Raw genomic sequence first — 24,368 nt, forward strand, 5'->3', positions numbered from 1 at the left:
AAGGAAAAAAATATGTACAAAGGAAGCTGGTTTTAAAGGGGCTAGTTCGTGCAAGATTTTGTTTAGTAACTTTTTCAGTTGATACAAATAACGGATAGGCACTATCTTTGTGCCTTCCTGATGATACTGTCACTTTGACACTAGACAAAATATATCTGTTACTTCAATATAGTTGTTACAGAGTTCTGTTTGGCTGTTTAACCCCTTTTCTAAATATCTTACTTTTTACCCTCAGGTAAGTACTACACACACACAGTTCTTCGGGCACCAACACTAAGACAAACTTTCCCTTAGAGTGTCTCTCTCAAACAGTCCTTATCATAGAAGGATGGCCGCTCTCCTTGAGGAAGCTCCAATCCTCTCTTTATAACTCTGCTTCTCTCAGAAGCTTCACTGCTTCATATCTGAGTGGGATTCTCCTCAGAGAAAAAAAACAACCAAGCCAACAGTGTGATTAATCAGTGTTACTGTGTTATGTTAACTCCACAAATTCTGGTACAGATTCCTTTACTGAACTCTGTCCTTCCTGGAGCTTAATTCAGAGAAGCACAGCTCACTCTGAACTGGCCCTCTGCTTCTAGAGAACAGAGCTACCTCAGAGATACTGTTCACTCTGGCTCTCACAACAGAAGGGGGGGGTTGGAACTCCTTGTCCTCAGATTTTATAATGCTGTGCAGCTCTTATAGCCAATCCCATGGAGTTCTAAATTAACCTTTTGGGCTCTGAACAGTCCACTGTAACTTCAACTGAAAGTGCTACATCTTTTTCCGAGAAAGAATATAGCTGATTTTATTTTATTTCAAACTTGGCCCAAAGCCCGAACTGGATATGACACGCATCTCACAGTTCGACCCAAGGATGTGCCACCATTTTAAAGAGTGAGTTAAGAACATAAGAACATAAGAACTAGCCTGCTGGATCAGACCAAAGTCCATCTAGTCCAGCTCTCTGTTACTCGCAGTGGCCCACCAGGTGCCTTTGGGAGCTCACATGTAGGATGTGAACGCAATGGCCTTCTGCGGCTGTTGCTCCCGATCACCTGGTCTGCTAAGGCATTTGCAATCTCAGATCAAGGAGGATCAAGATTGGTAGCCATAAATCGACTTCTCCTCCATAAATCTGTCCAAGCCCCTTTTAAAGCTATCCAGGTTAGTGGCCATCACCACCTCCTGTGGCAGCATATTCCAAACACCAATCACACGTTGCGTGAAGAAGTGTTTCCTTTTATTTTCCCAGCTAAACTGTCTTGCGGGGGGTCCAATTCTGGTTGGGACCACCAAGGTGTGGAGGGCAGAGGGATCCTGCCTCTCTGCCCACTCTGTTTTTCCTCCTTGAAGCAAGAGAGCTTTGACACTTAAAGGCTTCTACCCTGAAGATCTTGCGGGTCTCCAAGCAGGGATGGAGTGAGGGGGAACTTGCACACCCTGAGCCGCTGCCGCAGTGTCATTCGCCCCCGCCCCAGAGTGTCGTGGCCCCGCCCCCACCCCGTTGGCGCTATGCCACAGTCTCCAAGATGCTGCCAGAGTTGAAACTAGCTATCCTCCCCGAAATAGGTGCCTTTCTGAGGAAGAAAACCAGCATTTGGGGGGGGAGGGGGGAGGACAGGATCCTCACCACCTCCCGTGCTGTGGTGGTTTTAACCAGCATCACCCCACTGCAGGACAACTTAAAGGAGTTCCTGGCTCAGAAATCACTTTTATAAAATGGTGGTGCATCCCTGGAGTAACCAGAGTATGCCTGTTGCAAGGATTCATAACAGGGGACAAGGATCCAATGAGTCTGTTTCTAGAACTCAGGAGTTCCTCTTTTTTTATGCACTTTGCATATGCTCCATTGGTAGCCAAGCCAAAAGTCAGAGAGACAGAAAGACAGCACCCATCACCGAGAAGAGCATATCTAGTAGGAAGAGCCAGAAGATTCCCGGAGGCAGCCCCCTGCCCCCACAAAGCAGCAGGACAGAGAATGGGGGCAGTATCCATATTACTTCCACGGCATTCCACACAAGGGTCATCACCGCTCAGCCAAATGGGATGGATTCTCAGGATCAAAGGACAGCAGATCATTTCTTTATATGAGTCAAAACAGTAACAAGACACACATATCTCTCCCTATATCGCCCTTCTAGGCCCCTCCGCTCATCGGAGGTGGACATGCTGGTGATCCCTGGCCCCAAGGCGATCCGGCTGGCCTCTACAAGGGCCAGGGCTTTTACGGCTCCGGCCCCTACCTGGTGGAACAGGCTTCCAGGTGAGATCAGGGCCCTGCGGGACTTACAAAGTTTCCGCAGGGCCTGCAAAACGGACCTGTTCTGCCAGGCGTTTGGCCAGCTGGGATGATGTCAACTTTGCCATAAGAACATCTGGCCTCCCGTGGGTACACAAAGGGGGGAGGAAGGGGTTGAAGCCATCTGCAAGTTTTAGTATTTTATGTATCATTATGATATGTTTTAAATTGTTTTATAACTGATGGACACCGCCCTGAGCCTTTGGGGGAGGGCGGTATATAAATATAATAAACAAACAAACAAACAAACAAATAAATAAAAAAATCTTATTCTTTAACTCAATGTGGTGCCTGCGAAAACATTTCCTGGCACCTGCCAAATGTTTGTCGAAAGTGAGTGGGGCCAGATGCAGCTTATGCCCAGCAAGACCTCTGATTGGCCACTGGAGATTTGATTGGCAATGCAGTTTTTTTTTTAAAAAAAAACAATGCTACTCTCTCAGCAGCTGCCACCACAGCACAAGGATCTTCACAGTGCGACTGAAGGGAAGCGGTGGCGGCCATTTTGTGGGTGGCTCCACCACCTGCAGCAGCCATTTTGTGGTGGCTCTCTGTGGGGCCCACAGGCTCCAGAAGGTTGGGGGCCCTTACTTTAAATCAAAGCCCAAGTAAGGTTCGACAGTTAAAGGAAGAGCCAGAATACTGGAGTGCTCACCGAGTCCCTCATGAACTCCATGTTGATCTCTGTAGCTCTTGCGCTTCCCCTGTTGTTCCAAGCAAGGGAGCCCCCCTATTTGCGCAAAACAAAGCTTCTTGTTGATGAAGAGGAAGAGGAAGGTGAGGAGGAGGATGAAGACTCCGACCGCAGAGAGGAACCCGATTGCTTCAGGGGTGACTGTCGACAAAACACATAGAAGAAAGCAACGTATTAAATTGGTGTCGTTTGGAAAAAAAAATCTACCCATAGCGGAGGCTCACGGTCCATCTGCATAACAGCTTGTTACCAAACTTGCATTTCACATGGACTTATTTCAATTATCTTATTTAACATTTATTTAAAACATTAATTAGCAGCTTGCAATGCCAAGGAAACATGATAAAAACGCAGTAAAGACAACAATGGCAACATTGCAGAAGGCACAGTTTAAAAGCTCCAATTAGGACCGCTGATAATAGAGGAGGAGGAGGAGGAGGAGGAGGAGGAGGAGGATTTATATCCCCCCTTTTTCTCCTGAAGGAGACTCAAAGGGGCTTACAAACTCCCTTCCTTCCCTCCCCCCACAACAAACACCCTGTAAGGTGGCTGAGAGAGCTCAGAAGAACTGTGACTAGCCCAAGGTCACCCAGCTGGCGTGTGTTGGAGTGCACAAGCTGATCCGGTTCCCCAGATAAGCCTCCACAGCTGAGGCGACAGAACGGGGAATCAAACCCGGTTCTCCAGATTAGAGTGCACCTGCTCTTAACCACTACGCCACTGCTGCTCCGAGAAAAAAACTTAAAATGGTGGCCAGGAATCATTTCAAGGAGGTGAATGCGAACAAAAGGGGGGTGGGATTCAAAACGTTTTATAAATGTTTTACAAACATTTTTAGGAAATGTGTGTGGAAAGGACAACTATTGGAGGACATCTCCCCACAATCTCAATTCCTGGGTAGGTGTGCATGAGAGAAGACGGTCCTTCTGGTAGCCTGATTTTGAGCCGTTTAAGGCTTTTTCCTTGCCTTGTCCTGTAAAGACCCCCAATGCAGCTTACAACAAAACTAACGGATTCCCTTCATTTCAGTCACTGCAACTTCCATCACTGTTCTGGGTTTGGTGGCCAGTTTGAAAAGATGTGGCATTATTTCCCGATTTGCCTGCCACAAACAGAGACCCTTGCTTTCCATTGCAAATAGCATAGCAAGTGTGTGTGTGGGGGGGGGGGTTCCCCCCCCCCTCCCCGGTCCAGGATATTCTAATACCTTCCAATTTGGGCTCTGGGTCCTCCACGATCATCCTGAAACTGGTGACCAATTTTCATCTTCTGATGAGTTATGCCGACCATAAATGGAGAGGTGGATGGACAGCCCGATTCTTTTACGACTACAGATTCAAGATGGAGTTAGGTCAAAACTCCTTGGAATCAGCCGCTTGGCTGAGGACCTTTAGATTCTGGCTGCGAATTCATTTTCTCTCAGACTGTAATTCCCTGGTCCACCGTCTGCTCTCTGACACCCATTCCAACCCCTGGTTTTCCATAATTGAAGAAAAAATTGCCTCTATTGGACTGTCAGTGGATTCGCACCTTGCCTTATATCCTATTCAAGCTTATAGGAAATTAAAGGTCCAACTATTGGATAGAGAGTTCTCTACCTAATCACACGCAGCAAAGAAAACGTATGATTCCCCTGTATTTTTTTCTCCCATTTTGAGGCGGGGTCGCTTGGCACACTACCTGTATTGCTTAATAGAACCTTCCGTTCAAAGAAGAGCCATAATGCTCACCAGGTTTTAATGTTCACGCTTTTCTGCCTTGTTTGCATGGCCCAGATTTAATAAGCAAAGAAAAAGGCTAAAAGATTATTGCCCATGTAACAACTGAAGCTCAGTTGAATCTCTAGCCCACCAATTACTACACTGTCTCAGATTCAAGGAAATCAGATCCAAGTATGTGAATCTTACTCCTTTACATTTACCCCATCTCCCCGATTTAATTAGATTACACTACCTGTTGGACAACCCTGATCCTTCTCTCTGTATGATAGTGGCAGACTTTCTCCTGGAAATTACCAAACGCCAGTAGATTTCCTTCGACCTAACATTTATTTCCTGTTTTGTATATGCTTTTTAATCCGTTTTTATTATTGTTGTACTGTTGTCTATGCCAATAAAGGCTTGCTTGCTACAGATTCAAGAGCAAACCAAGTGATTTGTCGGGCATGATATTTGGTTTGGATCGGGGTCCCGTGAGGGTGGCCCAGTTAGAATCTCTCTCTGAGGGCCTGCGATGGTTCCCGGCGGCCCTAGAAGGGACTTGCTGAATTAAGGGAGGGCTCCTCTCTCCCTCGCCACAAACAACAGGCTCCGTCTAGCTAATTCCAACAGGCAGCCTTATTCTAAGCAACGAGTCCCACCACCCCAATTTATTCCTGGCTTCAGGAATAAGGTGGGAGGAGACGATAAGGGAGCCATCACCACCACTTTTCCAATTATAAACCCACCGCTGCTCTGCGAGTCGCCTTACACACTGCCTGCTAATTTATCCCATTTGCGCTAATTGCTTCTCACGGCACATTATTTGCCTGCCTTGTTCCTATGGCACCCTTCATAATCGATGGCTAATTATACTGCTGTGCATGCACAGAAACACACAGAGATAGACCTGCGTGCTAAGAGATGTTGTGTGGGCATACATTCTGCGGAGGGGGAAAAACTACATCTGTTAGATTCAGGACTGCCAGATCTTTGACGGAAAAGCCTTCCTTACAAAAACTGCACTCCTCCCATTGTGGATAATATCGCCTGAGCTGTGGAGGCTTATCTGGGGAATTCAGATTAGCCTGTGCACTCCCACACGCGCCAGCTGGGTGACCTTGGGCTAGTCACATCTCTTCTGAGCTCTCTCAGCCCCACCCACCTCACAGGGTGTTTGTTGTGAGGGGGGAGGGGCAAGGAGATTGTCAGCCCCTTTGAGTCTCCTGCAGGAGAGAAAGGGGGGATATAAATCCAAACTCCTCCTCCTCCTCCTCCTCCTCCTCCTCCTCCTCTTCTTCTTCTTCGTCTTCTTCTTCTTCGTCGTCTTCTTCTTCTCCTTGTTCTCCTTCTTCGAAGAAGAAGAAGAAGAAGAAGAAGAGGAAGAGGAGGAGGAGGAGGAGCAGAATTTGGATTTCTATCCCACCTTTCTCTCAAGGTGACTTACAAATTCATTTCACTTCCTCTCCCCACAACAGACACCTTGTGAGATCGGTGGGGCTGAGAGAGTCTTGAGAAAACTGTGACTAGCCCAAGGTCACCCAGCAGGAATGTAGGAATGTGGAAACACAACTGGTGAACCAGATAAGCCTCTGCCACTCAGGTGGCGGAGTGGGGAATCAAACCTGGTTCTCCAGATTAGAATCCACCTGCTCTTAACCACTACACCACACTGGCTCCCGGCTACCTTATCCTCAATCAGACCATTAGTAAATCAAGAAAGGTACTGTGAGCTCTGAATGACAGCAGCTGTCCGAGGTCCCAGCTTGAGAACTTCCCATCATCTACTACCTAATGCTTTTAACCGGAGATAACAAGGCTTGAACCAGGGACCTTCCACATGCAAAACAGATGCTCTACTACCCAGCCACAACCCCATCTCTGCCGAGCGCAGAGAACAGCACAGCTCGCCGAAATGTCAGCCCTCCAGCGGTCCTCCCCCCCCACACACACACAAATGACGACACTTTGCTAGGCCTCACTAGCAACTTCTGAGGTGGAAGAAGCTGATGCAAGCTTGACAGAGGCTCATTAAAGCAAACCGAACAGCACACACAGCTGTCTTCACAAAATGTGGGTCACGCCGTCACAGCCGGAGAGCCCCCCCCCTCGACAAAAAGCGGCCCGCTGTTGAAAGAAGGGGGCCGATACGCGCAGTTATCAGCGGCAAACAGGTGGCACTTTTATTCATGTGCGAGGCGTGCGCAATGTGCAAACACTCCAGAAATAAATATATGTGCGTTTTTGCAGGCCGGCAGGGCTCTCTGCTGATTATCTATTTCAACAAAGCCGGAGGCTGAATTATTGCCACGCGTTGCGTGCTGCCAGAATGGTTGCGCCAATCTCCCCGGCGTCCGAAAGGTGACCTTTCTAATCAATCACTAGGCACCGAATGGGAAACAACAAGGGTTCGGCCCTAGAGGGGAGCCAAAAGTACCACACAAAGGTAACACAGTCTGAACACCTATCGAAGGAGGATGCATCCTAGGGCAGTGGTAGAAGCGAGTGAAAGACCTATGGCGACACCCGGAGTGCCATGAAGGGTGGCACTCAGAGCCCCTCTCTGTGGAGCGCACGCACAAACAGGAAGTTCTGCATCATGTAGCCATTGGTGAATTGGTGGATTGAAATCGCCCCCACACACACACACACATCTAGGCTGGCCTGGGCCGCTGGGCTCAATTATTAGCATTAAACCTAAGACCTAGTTTTGGGGAAGCAGTGTAGGTAACCCTGTTAAGTGCTGTTAAACCCCACTGATTTGCATGCAAAGAACTAAAGCGTGATCCTTTACCTGGGAGTAAGCTTGGTTGCTGGCAATGGGGCTTGTTCTGAGTAAACGCTTCTAGGGTTGTGATTCACCCATTGGAAGAGTTGCTCGGTTGCTTCAAAGCAAAGCCACCAACTATCACCAAGCTTACTCCTGAGTAACACACACCTCGGAGCCAACCATTTTTTCTTAACTAAAACCTCAGTATTCAGGTTAAACTGCCATGCTAGCACTTCGTGATAAATAAGTGGGTTTTGGGTTGCAATTTGGGCACTTGGTCTTGAAAAGGTTCGCCATCACTGATCTAGGGAAAGGGGAGATATCCCGTTTCCCCGAATATAAGACTTATCACCTCTAAAGAAAAAATAAGGCGGTAGTAGAGAGGTTTTGCTGAAGTCGCGAGGAAATATAATAAGGCATCCCGAAGAGGTACCAAAGGCGATAGCAAAGTTTTTGTTTGGAAGCATGCCCGATGAACAGAACACAGAAAAATAAGACATCCCCTGAAAATAAGACATAGCACATCTTTGGGAGCAAAAATGAATATAAGACACTGTCTTATTTTGGGGGAAATACGGTAAATCCAACTCTTCTTCATCAGATGGCCAGTACAGAAATCAAAATAGATTACATGATTGGAAGCAGAAGACAGAGAAGTTTTATTCTCTCTGCTAAAACAAAAAAAGTGAGGAAAAACACCTCTAAAAAGCTGTCGGAAGCAGAGTGAGCACTATATTCATTAGGGGCTGTGGACATCTAACCAGCAATCTTTGCACATGGCGCAAAAACACGCATGTCTGGAGATGAGTTGCAATTCTAGGGGGGCTCTCCAGGCCTCACCTGGAGGATGGCAAGCCTAATCCTCAGCCAGGGTGACTCACTCCCTTCAAACGTTGGCTGGCAGCCACCTTTCCAAGACCTAATCCAAGAGCTCTTCTGTCAAAATGACTGTGGATGAGGGAGCGCTAAACCCTTCCTCTCAAGGTCAAGCGCGTTTCTTTGGCAACCGGCCTGACCTCCATTACTCCAGGAAGCGACAACAAGATGCCAAACAGAGCATTTTCAGCTTAATCAAACCTTGCCCTTTTAATAGCCAGGGGCTTTCCCCTCTGTAGAGAATGTGCCCTGAGGAGGCACGCAAACAGGCCAGGGGGGGGGACCCCATAGCTGTTCTGCAGACCTGGCTTCTCCCTGACCTACAATTATCTACCTGTCTCTCCTGAAGGCCGACTCTTTGGCCAGCAGGTCAACAGAAGAAGTAGGCCAAGGTGTACTTCACATTTCCACTACCGGCTCTCTTCCTAGTACGCCTTTTTCCTGTCAGGGGTTGCTAAATGGTTGCAATGACAGCTATTTCAGGAGGGGCAGGTGGAGAAAAAGGTGAGAGTGTCTAAGCCAGTGATGGTGAACCTTTTTGAGACCGAGTGCCCAAATTGCAACCCAAAACCCACTTATTTATCGCAAAGTGCCAACACGGCAATTTAACCTAAATACTGAGGTTTTAGTTTAGGAAAAACGGTTGGCTCCGAGGCGTGCATGACTCAGGAGTAAGCTTGGTGGTAGTCGGTGGCTTTGCTTTGAAGCCCCTGTGCAACTCAGAAGCAAGCCCCATTGCCAGCAATCGAGCTTACTCCCAGGTAAAGGATCGTGCTTTTGCTCTTCACATGAAAATCAGTGAGGTATAACAGCACTACACAGCCTCCCCAAAACTAGGTCTTAGGTTTAACGCTAATAATCAAGCCCAGTGGCCCAGGCCAGCCTAGATGTGGGGGGGAGGGGGCAATTCAGTTTGCGCGTGCCCACCAAGAGGGCTCTGAGTGCCACCTCTGGCACCCGTGCCATAGGTTCGCCATCACTGTTCTAAGCAGTCTCTGCCCCTGCCCGTGGGTTTTTCCTCACCAACGGAGCGGTCTACCATCTTGTTCCACCATCTTGTTCCATCTTGTTCTTTGTGAGTATTTCTTCCCGTAAGGAAATACTAAGATTCTACACTTTAAGATCTCTGTCAGAGATACAGTTCATATATTGCATGTATGCATGTATATAACAGAGAGCTAGTGTATCATAGAAGAGCTCCCAAAGGCACCTGGTGGGCCACTGCGAGTAGCAGAGAGCTGGACTAGATGGACTTTGGTCTGATCCAGCTGGCTTGTTCTTATGTTCTTATAGAATCATAGAGTTGGAAGTGACTCCCCAGCGCCATCGAGTCCAACCCCCTGCAATGCAGGAACACACAATCAAAGCACTCCCAACAGATGGCCATCCAGCCTCTCTTGAAAAACCTCCAAAGAAGGAGACTCCACCACACTCCCAGGTAGTGAATTCTACTGTCGAACAGCTCTTACTGTCAGAAAGTTTTTCCTGACGTTTAGGTGGAATCTCTTTTCTTTACACCTTGAATCCATTACGAGTCTCTGGAGCAGCAGAAAGCAAGCGTGCTCCTTCACCAACATGACATCCCCTCAAATATCTAAACACGGCTATCGTGTCACCTCTTAACCTTCTCTTTACGAAACTCAACGTCCCCAGCTCCCTAAGTCTCTCTTCGTAGTGCATGGATTCCAGACCTTTCACCATTTTGGTTGCCCTCCTCTGGACCCGTTCCAGGTGGGATTTCTTGATAAAAGTAGGGGTTCTACCTATCAATGGCACACTCTGTGAGGCCTTACCACAAAGATCTGGAGTTATCAGGGGCCGTCTTGATTTGGAAGTCGGGCCATGAGCTGCGAGAAGCCTGCCAAGGAGCTAAGAGGTGCTAAAGGAGTGACTATGCTGGTTAAAGGTATGCTCTGTCTGGAAAACTCCACCACACTCCGAGATAGTACATTCCACTGTCGAACAGCCCTGACTTTCAGGAAGTTTTCCTGATATTTAAGTGGAATCTCTTTTCCTTCACCTTGAACCTATTACTCCTAGGTAAGTCCTAGCCTCTGGAGCAGCAGAAAACAAGCTTGCTCCCTCTTCAATACGACATCCCTTCCAATATCTAAACATGGATATCACGTCACCTCTTAACATTCTCTTCAACCAAACTAAACATCCCCAGCTCCCTATGTTTAGTTTGGTGCAGAGAAAGTGTACCCCTTTAACAAGATTTTGGACGAGAAACCCTCAGGAGAAGACTGCAATTGAGAAAGATCGGGGCAGTGAGGAAGCAGTGCATTCCTCGGTGCACACCTGCAGCACATAGCCAGGTGACATCCTTCACAAACCTCTAACACACAGGTGTCAAACTCGCGGCCCTCCAGATGTTGTGGATTACAGTTCCCATCATCCCCTGCCAGCATCATGCTGGCAGGGGATGATGGAGAACCTGCTCAATCCCTAACATCTGAAGAGAACATTATGACACCTATCTCTAACACAAGTGGTGGCGAGACCTTTTGGCACTCCAGTATGTTTATGGACTACCAGATTCCCATCGGCCCCTGCCAGCATGGCCAATTGATACATCCTGGCGGTGGCTGATGGGAGTATAGTCCACTATCCTAGATATAAAATTCCCTCCCCTACTCGGCTCTAACATGTCAAAAAAGACTTTAAGACACCAAAATCAACCAAAATCATAAAAGAGGAGGCACATCATAGGAAACTCACCTCCAGAGCTTAGTTTATCATTTACAGAATGTACATGTGAAGGAAAGGATCTTACCCGGGTTCTTTCGTTCCGAGGAGTTAAAATACACAGAAACAAGTAACGAAACTTCACACGCCCCGCCGAAAGAAAAGAATCCAGAGAGACTTTATCACTTGCAGGCGGCGGGTTTTGTGAATCCTGCAACTCTCAGGGGGTCCCCATTTCCCAGCTCCCACGAAAAAAACCCGCACTCTCTCTTTGGAATTGTGATGTTTCAGGACCAAAGTGAGGGACGACTTCTGTAGCCCCAGGGTTTAGAATTGGGAGCGCTGACTTCACTTGCCCCGGTATTATCCCAACAAAAGGAGGAAACTTTGAGTCAGTAAATATGTGACGGACACCGAAGGAATGTTAGCAGAACTGGCCCGACCTGTTTCCCCATCAGATGTTGATAATCACCTCTCACCTCCCTGCCGAGGTGTTTTAAAAGGATATCTGGATCTCCCTTCTCATGAACTTACACAGCTCCCTAAGCCATTCCGCATAGGGCAGTGGTGGCGAACCTTCGGTACTCCAGATGTTATGGACTACAATTCCCATCAGCCCCTGCCAATTGGCCATGCTGCTTGGGGGCAAGTGGAGAGCCAATAATCCCACTAACATCTAATTACCGAAAGGACTTTCTCCGATCATAGGGCATGGAATCCAGACCTTTTGACATGCTGGTCAACCTGCATTGAACCCATTCCAGAAGAATGGTGAACTGGATTTGTTTCCCCGCTCCTAAACATGAAGCCTGCTGGACCAGCCGCAGCTCTCCCTCGGCCTCACCTACCTCACAAGGTGTGGGGAGAGGAAGGGAAGGAGTTTGTAAGCTGCTTTGTGACTTGAGAAAAGTGGGGGTATAAATCCAAATTCCTCTTCATAATCTTGGCCGGATAACTTTGTCTTACGGGGTCTGTGGAATTGCATCAAGTCCCGCAGGGTCTGGTCTCATCAGACAGAGCATTCACCAGAGCCATAGATACAGATGTTCTTATGTTCTGGCCTGGGAAATCTCTCCTTGTGGACACCAAGGCAGCAAATCCCCCTCATTCTTTGGAGGAGGAGGAGGAGGAGGAGTTTGGATTTATACCCCACCTTTCTCTCCTGTAAGGAGACATCAAGGAGGCTTACAAGTTCCTTTCCCTTCTTCTCCCCACAACAGACACCTGGGGCTGAGAGAGTTCTGAGAGAACTGTGACTGGCCCAAGGTCACCCAGCAGTAACATAGGAGTGCGGAAACCCATCTGGCAACACATTAATAGATGAGAAGAGAAGAAGAGTTTGGATTTATATCCCCCCTTTCTCTCTCCACCTGGGAGGACTCAAGGGGCTCACAATCTCCTTGCTCTTCCCTCTCTACAACAAACACCCTGTGAAGTGGGTGGGGCTAGCAGAGAGGGGCTCAAGAACTGTGACTAGCTCAAAGGTCACCCAGCTGACGTGTGTGGGAGTGTACAGGCTAATCCCAATTCCCCAGATAAGCCTCCACAACTCAAGATAAGACTCTGCCACTCAGGTGGAGGAGAGGGGAATCAAACCCGATTAGAATCCACCTGCTCTTAACCACTACACCATGCCCCAGCTCCCATGCTGGAACCCGAGCGGCTTTTTTTCCCTCTACAGCAAAGGAGTTAATTTTGCTCGTGGAAAGTAAGCCACTTAGGGATTGGCCCCTCATCCCCATTGAAGTAGCCTTTTGTGGTGGCCCCTTTCCTCAAGATCCCAAGGCCATTCCAAAAACCCACCGCCCTTTCTCAAAATCCCAACAGCGCCGACAGACTCGACACAATTCCACGCCTCCGCGCTACAGTGACGCATCTCTCCAACGGCCCAGAGCTCTGCGGGGTTACATTGAGAAGGAGCTGGGTCAAGGCACTCAACAGAAGAAGACAAAAGGTTGCATGTCCAGCCTCTCGGATCGGCTAATGGGCGGAGCCTCCCTCTCCGACTCAAGGAGTCTTCCTCCAACGCGAGAGGCTCTCGAGAACCTCGAGTGGGTTGTAAATGCACAATTCGCCATTCCTCGTGGACTCTTAAACGCATCCAAATCCTCTAGCTTTGAGCTTGTTGTGCCTAAGAAGAAACTGTTGGAGTGGCGTTCCTGCCGTTTCGGGACAGAGAGACCTCGGGTTTTCTGGGCCACGGCTACTCTGCCTTGCTCTTGGTGAGAAGAGGTAATCCTCCAGTTCTCAAGCTCTTGACGTGACTCATTAAATGATTACCCCCTTGCTGAGCAAAAAATCCAAAGGGGACAGAAACAGAGAAACGGGTAGTTGAGTTTTTTAATGGCCCCTGGTTTCTTCCCCTCTTCACAAAGCACGCAGCAGAGGTAGTTGGCACACACATTTTGATGGAAGTTTGGCATCTTATTACTGTCCTCCATCTTGCTCAGACACAAACGCACTCCAAGGACAGAAGCCAGATCTCCCACCACAGTGCAGAACAGTGCAGCAGCAGCAGCAGCAGCAGCAGCAGCAGCAAAAAATCAACAACAGTGGAGAGGCGGTTGTCATGGTGATGCTAGCATGTCACTCTATGGTTTACCACAGAGTTGTGGTGGAATGCTCGAGGGTCTTGCAGAGTGTAAACGTCACTTTCACCATGTTGCTTGATATCCTGTTTCCCCAAATATAAGACATCCCCTAAAAATAAGACATAGTAGAGGTTTTGCTGAAGTGTGAAATATAAGGCATCCCCCGAAAGTAAGACATAGCAAAGGTTTTTTTTTTGGAAGCATGCCCGACGAACAGAACACAATAAGACATCCCCTGAAAATAAGACATAGCGCATCTTTGGGAGCAAAAATTAATATAAGACACTGTCTTATATTCGAGGCTCACCAGTGAACACTGTAGAGTTAGTGAATGCTAGGAATCTTACAACGTCACTTCACCATGGCAAGCTTGATAGTTTCACCACAGAGTTGAAGCGGAATGCTAGAGGGTCTTGCAAACGTCACTTCCACCATGTCGCTTGATAGTTTCACCACAGAGTTGAAGCGGAATGCTAGAGGGTCTTGCAAACGTCACTTCCACCATGTCGCTTGATGGTTTCACCACAGAGTTGCAGCGTAATGCTAGAGGGTCTTGCAAACGTCACTTCCACCATGTCGCTTGATGGTTTCACCACAGAGTTGAAGTGGAATGCTAGAGGGTCTTGCAAACGTCACTTCCACCATGTCGCTTGATGGTTTCACCACAGAGTTGAAGCGGAATGCTAGAGGGTCTTGCAAACGTCACTTCCACCATGTCGCTTGATGGTTTCACCACAGAGTTGAAGTGGAATGGTGGAGTGTCTTGCTGATGTCACATCCAGGTTTCTGCCAGAATGGGTGTCTTTTGATCATTTCAATGTCCCTGCCCCGTAAACTCCTGCCAGTTCCTAGCACTGTCACTCTATGGTTTCACCACAGAGTTGTGGCGGAATGCTAGAGAGTCTTCCTGACATCACTTCCACCTTGTCACTCGATGGTTTCACCACAGAGTTGCTGTGGGAATGCTAGAGTGTCTTGTTGACGTCACATTCAGGTTCATGCCAGAATGGGTGTCTTGGCAGTGCCACTTTGATAATTTCAATGTCCTTGCCCCGTAAACTCCTGCCAGGTGCCAGCAACACTAATTCCAAGCATTCAGTTTAAGGGCACAGCCTTTTAGAATCAGTGGAGTTTACACTGCAGTCCTAAGAAGACCAACCCCTTTTGCAGCCCACTGATTTTAGAAGGAGATAACTCTGGCTAAGTGGGTTCAGGGCAAATCATCCTAAGAACAAAATGGATCACAACTGTACAAGCAATAGCAATAGCTGTTATTGTTAACAAAACAACAGAAGTGTCCTTGCTGTCCTCTGGCTTCTCACCATCCCAGCCCTAAGCCACTGTGGTGCCACAGTTAGCAGGTCACATGAAGTTTGGGGAGAACAAGATTCGAATCCCCACTCTGCCTTGAAAGCCTGCTGCATAACCATGGGCACTCCCCGTGCTCTCAGCCTCCTCTACCTCTATCAAGTCACAACTGAGTTATGGTGACCTTAGCAAGGGGTTTACAAGGCAAGTGAGAAGCAGAGGTGGTTTGCCATTGCCTTCCTCTGCAGAGCCTTCCTGGGTGCCCCCCATCCGGTGACCAACCCTGTCTAGCTTCTGAGATATTACAAGATCAGGCTACAGAGACCCTTCCACATCCCAGGGAAGAGAAGCTATAACCATTGCTGTGTTTTTTCCAATGAGGGTGTGCACCGGTCCCTCAAATGAAAGGAAAGTCCTTAAAACTTCAGAAGATTATTGAAGCGAAGAGCGAGACAAATCTATCGAAGCAATACTTTTTTTTCCCGGTCAAACTACCCTGCTTGTCATCCATTAACCAGATTGCAAAAAGCATTCTTGTTTCTCTGTCCTGTTAAATGTCAAGCGTCTATTTTTAAACACCTGTACAGAGATCCTTTTGCTAGAGAACGGCAGAGGAAACTATTGCCCCAGCAACGTATTTTTTCGTGCTTCCAGTTCGATGGACCATTAAGCATTTCGCGGGTTCCACGAACACAGGGGCTAAGGCACGGTTTCGGAGGAGTTGCCAGTTTTCCTTCGGAGACCTGTAAAAAATCTGTTGCCACGGTATCTCTGGGAGATTAAATGAACATCTCGGGGATTGATTTCCGATACGTTCTTGGGGGACGGTAAGGGAAGGCTCTGGCTGCCCTCCAAGAGAGGCAGATGTATCCGACGTTAAACTGCTGAATCTATCTTTCCTCACTTTCGTTCGGTTTGAAAGGGAGCCAGGCCTCTCAGTGGGCACGGGCATTTAAAAAGCAGGCCTATAAATCTCCAAATGCTAAGTGAGCTTGTCTTCCGTGGCCCGCGGCCTTTCTTTCCAACGCTGTCTGATTTCACCCACCTGCGTTTTGAGAGCCACTTGTGTCTAGTTCACAGGCGTTTCGTTTCATCCGGGTGATTTGTTGTGCCCGACCTTATCACTCTCTGCAAAGCAGCATGTGACTTGAACCCGACTCTGGAGCACGCTTTGGGTGGCGACTGCTCTACCATTGGAATAGGAGTTTGCCACTGAGTAGCCCCAACTAACCTGAATGCCAGAGTTTGGAAAGTAAGGAGGGTTGGTTGGGGTCAGTACTTGGAAGAGAGATCGCCTTGGGCTAGTCACAGTTCTCAATCACTCGCCCAATGCAACGTTAATATCAATCACTAAGCAGCAACGCGTTGCATCAACCACTTTTATACATTGCGCGTAACAACAATAAAGCGCATAAACAGTGAAATTCAGTGCAAAACAAATTGTGAAAAACACTCATTAACAATTTGACGGTACAGCTTGCAATCACAGAGGTTCGTTGTAATTAACATAAGAGGACTTCATTGAGACATATCGGAGGCACGACTAGTGAATGACACTTTGCCCTTTGTCCTATTCAGAAGCTTATAGGAAATTAAAAGGTCAACTATTGGAAAGAGAGTTCTCTACCCTAATCACCGCAGCCAAGAAAACATGCTCCCCCATGTATTTTTCTCTCCCATTTGAACGGGGCCACTTGGCACCTGTGATAGCAATAAACCCTGTTCAAAGGAGAGCCATAATGCTTGCCAGGTTTAATGTTATGCCTTCTGCCTTGTTACATGGCAGATTTAATAACAAGAAAAGGCTAAAAGATTGTACCCATGTAATGATGGCTCAGTTGAATCTCTGGCCCACCAATTACTTCACTGTCTCAGATTCAAGGAAATCAGATCCAAGTATGTGAATCTCACTCCTTTACATTTACCCGATCTCCCCAATTTATTTAGATTACACTACTTGTTGGACAACCCTGATCCTTCTCTCTGTATGATAGTGGCAGACTTTCTCCTGGAAATTACTACATGCCAGTAGATTTCCTTCGTCCCAACATGTATATCCTGTATTGTATATCCTTTTTAATCTGTTTTTATTATTGTTGTACTGCTGTCTATGCCAATAAAGGCTTGCTTCTAGGACTAGTGAATGATGCGATCTTAGTTATTGTAAGCTGTATTGTCAAATTGTTAATGAGTGTTTTTCACAATTTGTTTTGCACTGAATTTCACTGTTTATGCACTTTATTGTTGTTCGTTACGCACAATGTATGAAAGCGGTTGATGCAACGCGTTTTTGCTTAGTGGTTGACTAGTCACAGTTCTCTCAGAACTCTCAGTCCCACCCACCTCACAGGGTGTCTGTTGTGGGGACAGGAAGGGATAGGAGCTTGTAAGCCACCTTGAGTCTCCTTACAGGAGAGAAAGGTGGCGTATAAATTCAAACTCTTCTTCTTCTAGGTTCTAAACGCTAGGTAAAGACCAGTGTTGTCATCAGCCTAGAACGATACTTGCCGGAAGAGTTTTCAGCCTGAATTAGAAAGCGATTCTATGTTTTCAGACTCATAAATCAGAGGAGTTACAGGACCCGGCTTGCTTTGTTACCTACCCAGCATGCATATTGTGTGAAACCTGGTTGTATTCAAAACACCTCAAGCCTGCAATTCTGGGTGATTGCTTTAGAGTAGGGAAGTAAGCCCTCCTGCGTGAACCAGCGGGGTGAAGTGATTAAGAGGAGCATGCTCTAATCTGGAGAACCCCATTCGATTCCCCACTCCTCTATATGAAGAAGAATAGTTTAGAAGAAGAGTTTGGATTAATACCCTACTGTTCTCAACCATAAAAGGTCTCAAAAAGGTTCACAAACTCTCTTCCCATCCTCTCCCCAGAAAAGAGGTAGGTGGGAGAGTTCCCAGAGAACAGTGACTACCAATCTTGATCCTCCTTGATCTCAGATTGCAAATGCCTTAGCAGACCAGGTGCTCAGGAGCAGCAGCAGCAGCAGAAGGCCCTTGCTTTCACCTCCTGCAGGTGAGCTCCCAAAGGCACCTGGTGGGCCACTGGGAGTAGCAGAGTGCTGGACTAGATGGACTCTGGCCTGATCCAGCAGGCTAGTTCTTATGTTCTTATGACTAGCCCAAGGTCATTCGGCAGGCTTTGTGTGGAGGAGAAAGGATGCACACTTCATTTTCCAGATTAGAGTATGCGACTCGTAACTACTGCACCATGCTGATTAGAAGCAAGCTGAGTGACCGTGGGCCTGTCACGGTTCTCTCAGAACTCTCTCAGCCCACACGGAGGCAGACAACAGCAAACCACCTCCAAAAGCCTCTAGCAGAAAGCCACTTGGGAGCCGCCATAGAATTGACAGGATTTGATGGCACAGCACATGCATAAGCCACTCTGCACAGTGGTGGGATCCCAAATTTTAGTAACAGGTTCCCATGGTGGTGGGATTCAAACAGATGGCGTGGCATCCCAATGGGGCTGGGCCGGGGCACGATGGGGGGCGTGGCAGACATTCCGGCCGGGGGGGCATTAATGAATTTCTCTGTTACGGTAAAACTCTTACTGTAAAAAAAAAGTTCCTAATTTCCAGCTGGTATCTTTCTGTCCATCATTTAAACAATTTCTAGCAAGTCCTATAGTCTCCTGCCAACAGAAACAACTACTTCTCCTCTAATTATTTTAATGGGTCCAAATGCCTTAATACTTTCAAATGCTTAATTTTTGTTTCTAGAAGTCAAAGGGATACTTTTCCTTCAACAAAGGAACTTGACCATATTTCTAAAACATGTTTTAAAACAGCCCAACAGGAGAATGATCCCGTTTTCTACCTTGGCTAACCAGCCACATAGGAAACAGCAGGGACTTCATGATTTTTTGGACCTAATGGAATTTCTAGCGGAAAAGCAGACCCAATTAGTAACCCCCTCTCGGCACACACAAATAATTAGTCACCCACTCTCGGGAACTGGTGAGAACCTGCTGGATCCCACCTCTGCTCCTGCACTTCGTGACCCTTACCACCAGGCAAACAAGACTGAAAACCTCCTATATTCTCACCCAGGAAAATATACCCTCTGAAGCTGCCCTCGAGACTTCCCGCCATTCAGAGGCATAAAGGGTATTTATAGCTCTTGCAGACACGGCAGCCGGCTGGTATACCGCGGGCAGGCAGCCCTCCCCTTTGCCTGTCAAGTCAATTTAATGTTGTATCGAGGGACTCCCTGTGCCATTCATTATCGATTTTCATTTTAAGCAGTGGCTGGAGGTCGCCGGGCGGCTTCGATCAATGCAGAGATGCTTACACCGGGGTGCATTAAAGCTCTCCTGCAGCGGAGAACAGTACAGCCAAGTTGGCATCTTTCGCCCTTGATGCGGCTTTCGCCATTCCTGATTAGATGTTCTGCGCGGTTCTGGGGGGAAGGCCAGACAACCTCGACCAGACAGGCAGCTCCAATTTAGCCTCTTCGACATAGGAGGGGAAGTGATCTAATGCCCCAAGGGGGGCATGAGTAAGTGCCCTCCTTCCTGCCCGTTCGCTTCACATTTCCTTCCAGACAATCAGCGCAGCAGGTCTTATTTCAGTAGTTTTTGGTCCCGGCTTCAGAACAGCTTGAGGGAAAAACCAACAAATGATTCATCGCCCTCTAGTGGTGGGATGGAGCCATTGCTAATGTAGAAAGCTTCTCCTAAGCCAGTGGTGGCGAACCTATGGCACGGGTGCCAGAGGTGGCACTCAGAGCTCTCTCTGTGCCAGACGCAGCAGAGTCACCACCACGCACACACACACATCTAGGCTGACCTGGGCCGCTGGGCTCGATTATTAGCATTAAACCTAAGACCTAGATGTTTAGGTGGAATCTCTTTTCCTTCACCTTGAACTCATTACTCCTGGTCCTAGTCTCTGGCAGAAAACAAGCTTGTCACCAACATGACATCCCTTCAAGTATCTAAACAAGGCTATCATGTCACCTCTTAACCTTCTCTTCACCAAACTAAACGTATTGAGCTCCTTAAGTCTTTCCTCGTAGGGCAGTGGTGGCGAACCTATGTACCAGATTGCCAGAGGGTGCTTTCGAACCCTCTCTGTGGAGCGCACAAATAGAGTCACCCCCCCCTCCCACATTTAGGCTGGCCTGGGCGGTGGGCTCGGTTATTAGCATTAACCCTCAGACCTAGTTTGAGGAAGCAGTGTAGGTAACCCTGTTAGGCTGTTAAACCCACTGATTTTCATGTATGAAGAACTAAGCGTGATCCTTTACCTGGGAGTAGCTTGGTTAATTCAGCCGTGGGGCTTGCTTCTGAGTAAACCCTCCTAGGGTCATGGTCACCCATTGGAAGAGTTGCAGTTGCTTCAAAGCAAAGCCACTGACTACTACCAAGCTCTGATAGCATGCCTTGGAGCCAACCGTTTCTAAACTAAAACCTCAGTATTGGGTTAAAATAGCCCGTGTTGGCACTGCGATAATAAGTGGATTTTGGAGTTTGCAATTTGGGCACTTTCGATCACCAAAGAAAGGTTAGCCACACCACTGTCCTAAGCTATGCAGGGTTGGCCACCAGATGGGGGGCCAGCAAGGAAGCCTCTGCAGAGGAAGGCAATGGCAAACCACCTCTGCTTCTCACTTGCCTTGTAAACCCCTTGCTAAGGTCACCATAACTCAGTTGTGACTTAATGACGTCATTAAGTCACAGGCAGTTTATGCTGACCCCAGAGGCTTTTCAAGGGAAGAGATGTTCAGACGGTGGTTTGCCACTCCCTTTCAATACTGGCGTTCCTTTCTGGTCTCCCACCCAAATACTAACCGGGGCCGACCCTGCTTAGCTTCTGAGATCTGACAAGTTCAGGCTAGCCTGCGTCACCCAGGTCAGGGCACACAAATCCGCTAGTGGTGGAAAACACTCTCAGGTTGCAGCCAATTTATGTGACCTCCTTAGGGTTTTGAAGGCAAGAGAACATCGAAGGTGGTTTGCCATTGCCTTCCCCTGCATAGCAACCCTGGATTTCCTTGGTGGCGTAGGAGGTTAAGAGCTCGTGTATCTAATCTGGAGGAACCGGGTTTGATTCCCAGCTCTGCCGCCTGAGCTGTGGAGGCTTATCTGGGGAATTCAGAATAGCCTGTGCACTCCCACACACGCCAGCTGGGTGACCTTGGGCTAGTCACAGCTTTTCGGAGCTCTCTCAGCCCCACCTACCTCACAGGGTGTTTGTTGTGAGTGGGGAAGGGCAAGGAGATTGTAAGCCCCTTTGAGTCTCCTGCAGGAGAGAAAGGGGGGATATCAATCCAAACTACTACTACTACTACTACTACTACTACTACTACTACTACTACTACTACTACTACTACTACTACTACTACTACTACTACTACTCTTCTTCTTCTTCCAAGCACTAACCAGGGCCCTTTTGACATGAGCAGGAAATACGTTAAGGGATGAGTATGAAACAGCCATGTGTTTGGTTGGTGGTAGAAAGTGCTGTGAAGTTGTAGCTGGTGACCCCAGAGGGTTTTCAGTGCAAGAGATGTTCAGAGGTGGTTTGCCATGGCCTGCCTCTGCATAGCAACCCAGGGCTTTCTTGGTGGTTTCCCATCCAAGTACCAACCAGGACCAACCCTGCTTAGCTTCTGAGATGGGGCGACCCTTGGTTTGACTAGCACACAAGCAATACCTGCATTAGCTGTGGCTGCTTCACCACAGGACGACGCAAAGACATACCAAAAAATCCTGCTAGAGCCGACCAAGGATCTAGCTAGTCTACATTTCCAGCTTTGCCCAGACATGAAGCTTCCAAGAAGCTGCTGGTGACCCCTCACTCTACGGTTGTTCAACTGTCCTCAACCATGGCAGGGCCTTCTCAGCCCTGGCCCCAGCTTGGTAGAATGCTCTGTCAGTTGAGGCCCAGGCACTGCAGGGTTCAACACAATCCCACAGGGCCTACAAAACAGAGCTGTTTCACCAGGCCTATGATTAAAGCAGCAATGGCATTCCATCGTGCGGAAACACCTCTGGTTCACCAGACAAGCCTCTGCCGCTCAGGCGGAGGAGTGGGGGATCAAACCGGGTTCTCCAGATTAGAATCCACCTGCTCTTAACCACTGCACCACGCTGGCTTTCAAGAGGTCTTCAAGGCAAGTCAGAAGTCCTCCTGTCATTGTCTTCTGCTGCAGAGTCTTCTTCAGTGGTCTCCAATCCAAGCGTACCTTCTCAGATCTGATCAGTTGGGTTATTTCAGTGATGGCGAACCTTTTCGAGACCGAGTGCCCACATTGCAACTCAAACCCCACTTATGTGCCAACAAGGCAATTTAACCTGAATGCTGAGGTTTTAGTTTAGAAAAAAACTATTGGTTCCTTCTTCCTCCGCCCCACCTGCTCGAGCAGGGGCCAGCCTGCTCTAGCCTCCAGCAAGTCCCACGGACACCGCTTCTCTAGCATTTCTGCCTCCTCTGCTCCCCGCAGGGCAGCAGCCACCCAGAACACATGCTCCAGGCCAGCCAGCCAAGACCTCCCTGCCACCCATGGCCCTTGCGCACGCCCGTGCTCAGTGGCCCAGGCCAGCCTAGATGTGGGGGGGGGATGATTTTCCACCCCCCACATGATGAACTCTGTGTGCGCGTGCCCTCAGAGAGGGCTCCGATTGCCACCTCTAGCACCCGTGCCATAGGTTCGCCATCACTGGGTTATTTCATGCTGCCTTCCCTCCCTGGTCCTGATTGAAAGATATGTTTATATCCATACTGATGTACACAACAGTCAGAGGGGTGGGAATTCAGGACCCTGGATAGCTCCTTCGCCCTCCTTACAGCTTGCAAATCCCGCAGAATAAAAGACCTTGCACCGGGAGTCCCCAAACTTTTTGAGCCAGTGGGCATGTTGAGAATACCCCAGCAAGGGGTGGAGCCAGCCACAAAGTCATTGCCTCGGTTTCACTTCAGTTACACAGTGTAGAGCAGTGGTTCTCAACCTTCCTAATGCTGCGACCCTTTAATACAGTTCCTCATGTTGTGGTGACCCCCAACCCCAACATTTATCCATTTTACAGATAGAGAACACTGATGCAGAGAGTCTTAGGCGACCCCCGTGAAAGGGTTGTTCGACCCCCAAAAGGGGTCCCGACCCCCAGGTTGATAACCACTGGTGTAGAGCCTTCTGCTTTAGGGGCAGCTGCTGCCAAAGCAACATTTTTTGGGGAAAATCTAAACAGCCAAACAAATTTCCAGCATTCATTCAGGATCCTTGCTGGAGGAAAGCCCAATGTGACTCCACCTACTTCCTAAAAACATCTGACGGGCATCAGAAAAGAAGAAGAGGAGGAGTTTGGATTTATACCCCACCTTTCTCTCCTGTAAGGAGACTCAGGTAACACAAGACTCCTTTCCCTTCCTCTCCCCACAACAAATACCTGGTGAGGCAGGTGGGGCTGAGAGAGTTCTGAGAGAACTGGGACTAGCCCAAGGTCTATGGCTACCAATCTTGATCCTCCTTGATCTGAGGTTGCAAATGCCTTAGCAAATCAGGTGCTCAGGAGCAGCAGCAGCAGAAGGCCATTGCTTTCACATCCTGCACGTGAGCTCCCAAAGGCACCTGGTGGGCCACTGTGAGTAGCAGAGTGCTGGACTAGATGGACTCTGGTCTGATCCAGCAGGCTAGTTCTTATATTCTTATAAGGTCACCCAGCAGGAATGTAGGAGTGCAGAAACACACCTGGTTCACCAGATAAGCCTCTGCCACTCAGGTGGAGGAGTGGGGAATCAAACCTGATTAAAATCCACCTGCTCTTAACCGCTACACCACGCTGGCTCCCTAAGGTTTCAGCGGGCACATGTCGGGGACTCCTGCCCTCCTGTCAGGCACACGTCGGGGACTCTCGTGCGTACAACATTAAAAGGTCACAGAGTATTCATGGAGCAGAGTTTTGCAATTTAAAAAAAAATTAAAGCTGAGTATAAGAAGCTGTACTCCAGACCAGGGGTCTGCAACCTGCGGCTCTCCAAATGTTCATGGACTACAATTCCATCAGCCTCTGCCACCATGGCCAATTGGTTCTTGAACATGCAGGAATTTGCAAACTCAAAAACAGGGGCATCCAACTTCTTTGCATTCGTCGTGCATTATGTTTAATGCTTTGCAGACAGGGAAACTGTCACAAAGTCATACACAATTATTCAAGGAGAGTGTTCTGCTGCCCTCTAGAGGTCAATTTTGGTCAAGTGGGAGTAATCTCTCAGATGCCTTTTACATCTACTAGGATAAACCTCGCTCTCATATCAAATCAAAGCAAGCAACAAACAGCAGTTCCTTTCTCCACCAATACTAAGAACTACAACTGCTTTTTGGCTGTCCAGTGTCCTAACCCCAAGGGAACTAACCAGGGGAGGTGGGAAGTCTATCAAAAGTACTGCTTTTCTCACCCTCCTTTCTAAAATATCACCCGCTCGTATTTTCTCAGGTCTGGACCT

The 24,368-nt window shown here is 48.2% G+C and overlaps 1 protein-coding gene across 1 annotated transcript in view; it reads right to left on the minus strand.

The window, feature by feature from the left end:
• The window catches only part of SYT16 (synaptotagmin 16), a 125,549-nt gene that overhangs the window by 72,947 nt on the left and 28,234 nt on the right, over positions 1-24,368 (minus strand). The window contains exon 2 of the mRNA XM_048485872.1: positions 2,940-3,119. Within this exon, the coding sequence (XP_048341829.1) occupies positions 2,940-3,119 (180 nt within the window). The remainder of the gene's footprint in view (positions 1-2,939; positions 3,120-24,368) is intronic.

Source organism: Sphaerodactylus townsendi, linkage group LG02 (assembly GCF_021028975.2).
Source record: "Sphaerodactylus townsendi isolate TG3544 linkage group LG02, MPM_Stown_v2.3, whole genome shotgun sequence".
Lineage (NCBI taxonomy): Eukaryota > Metazoa > Chordata > Lepidosauria > Squamata > Sphaerodactylidae > Sphaerodactylus > Sphaerodactylus townsendi.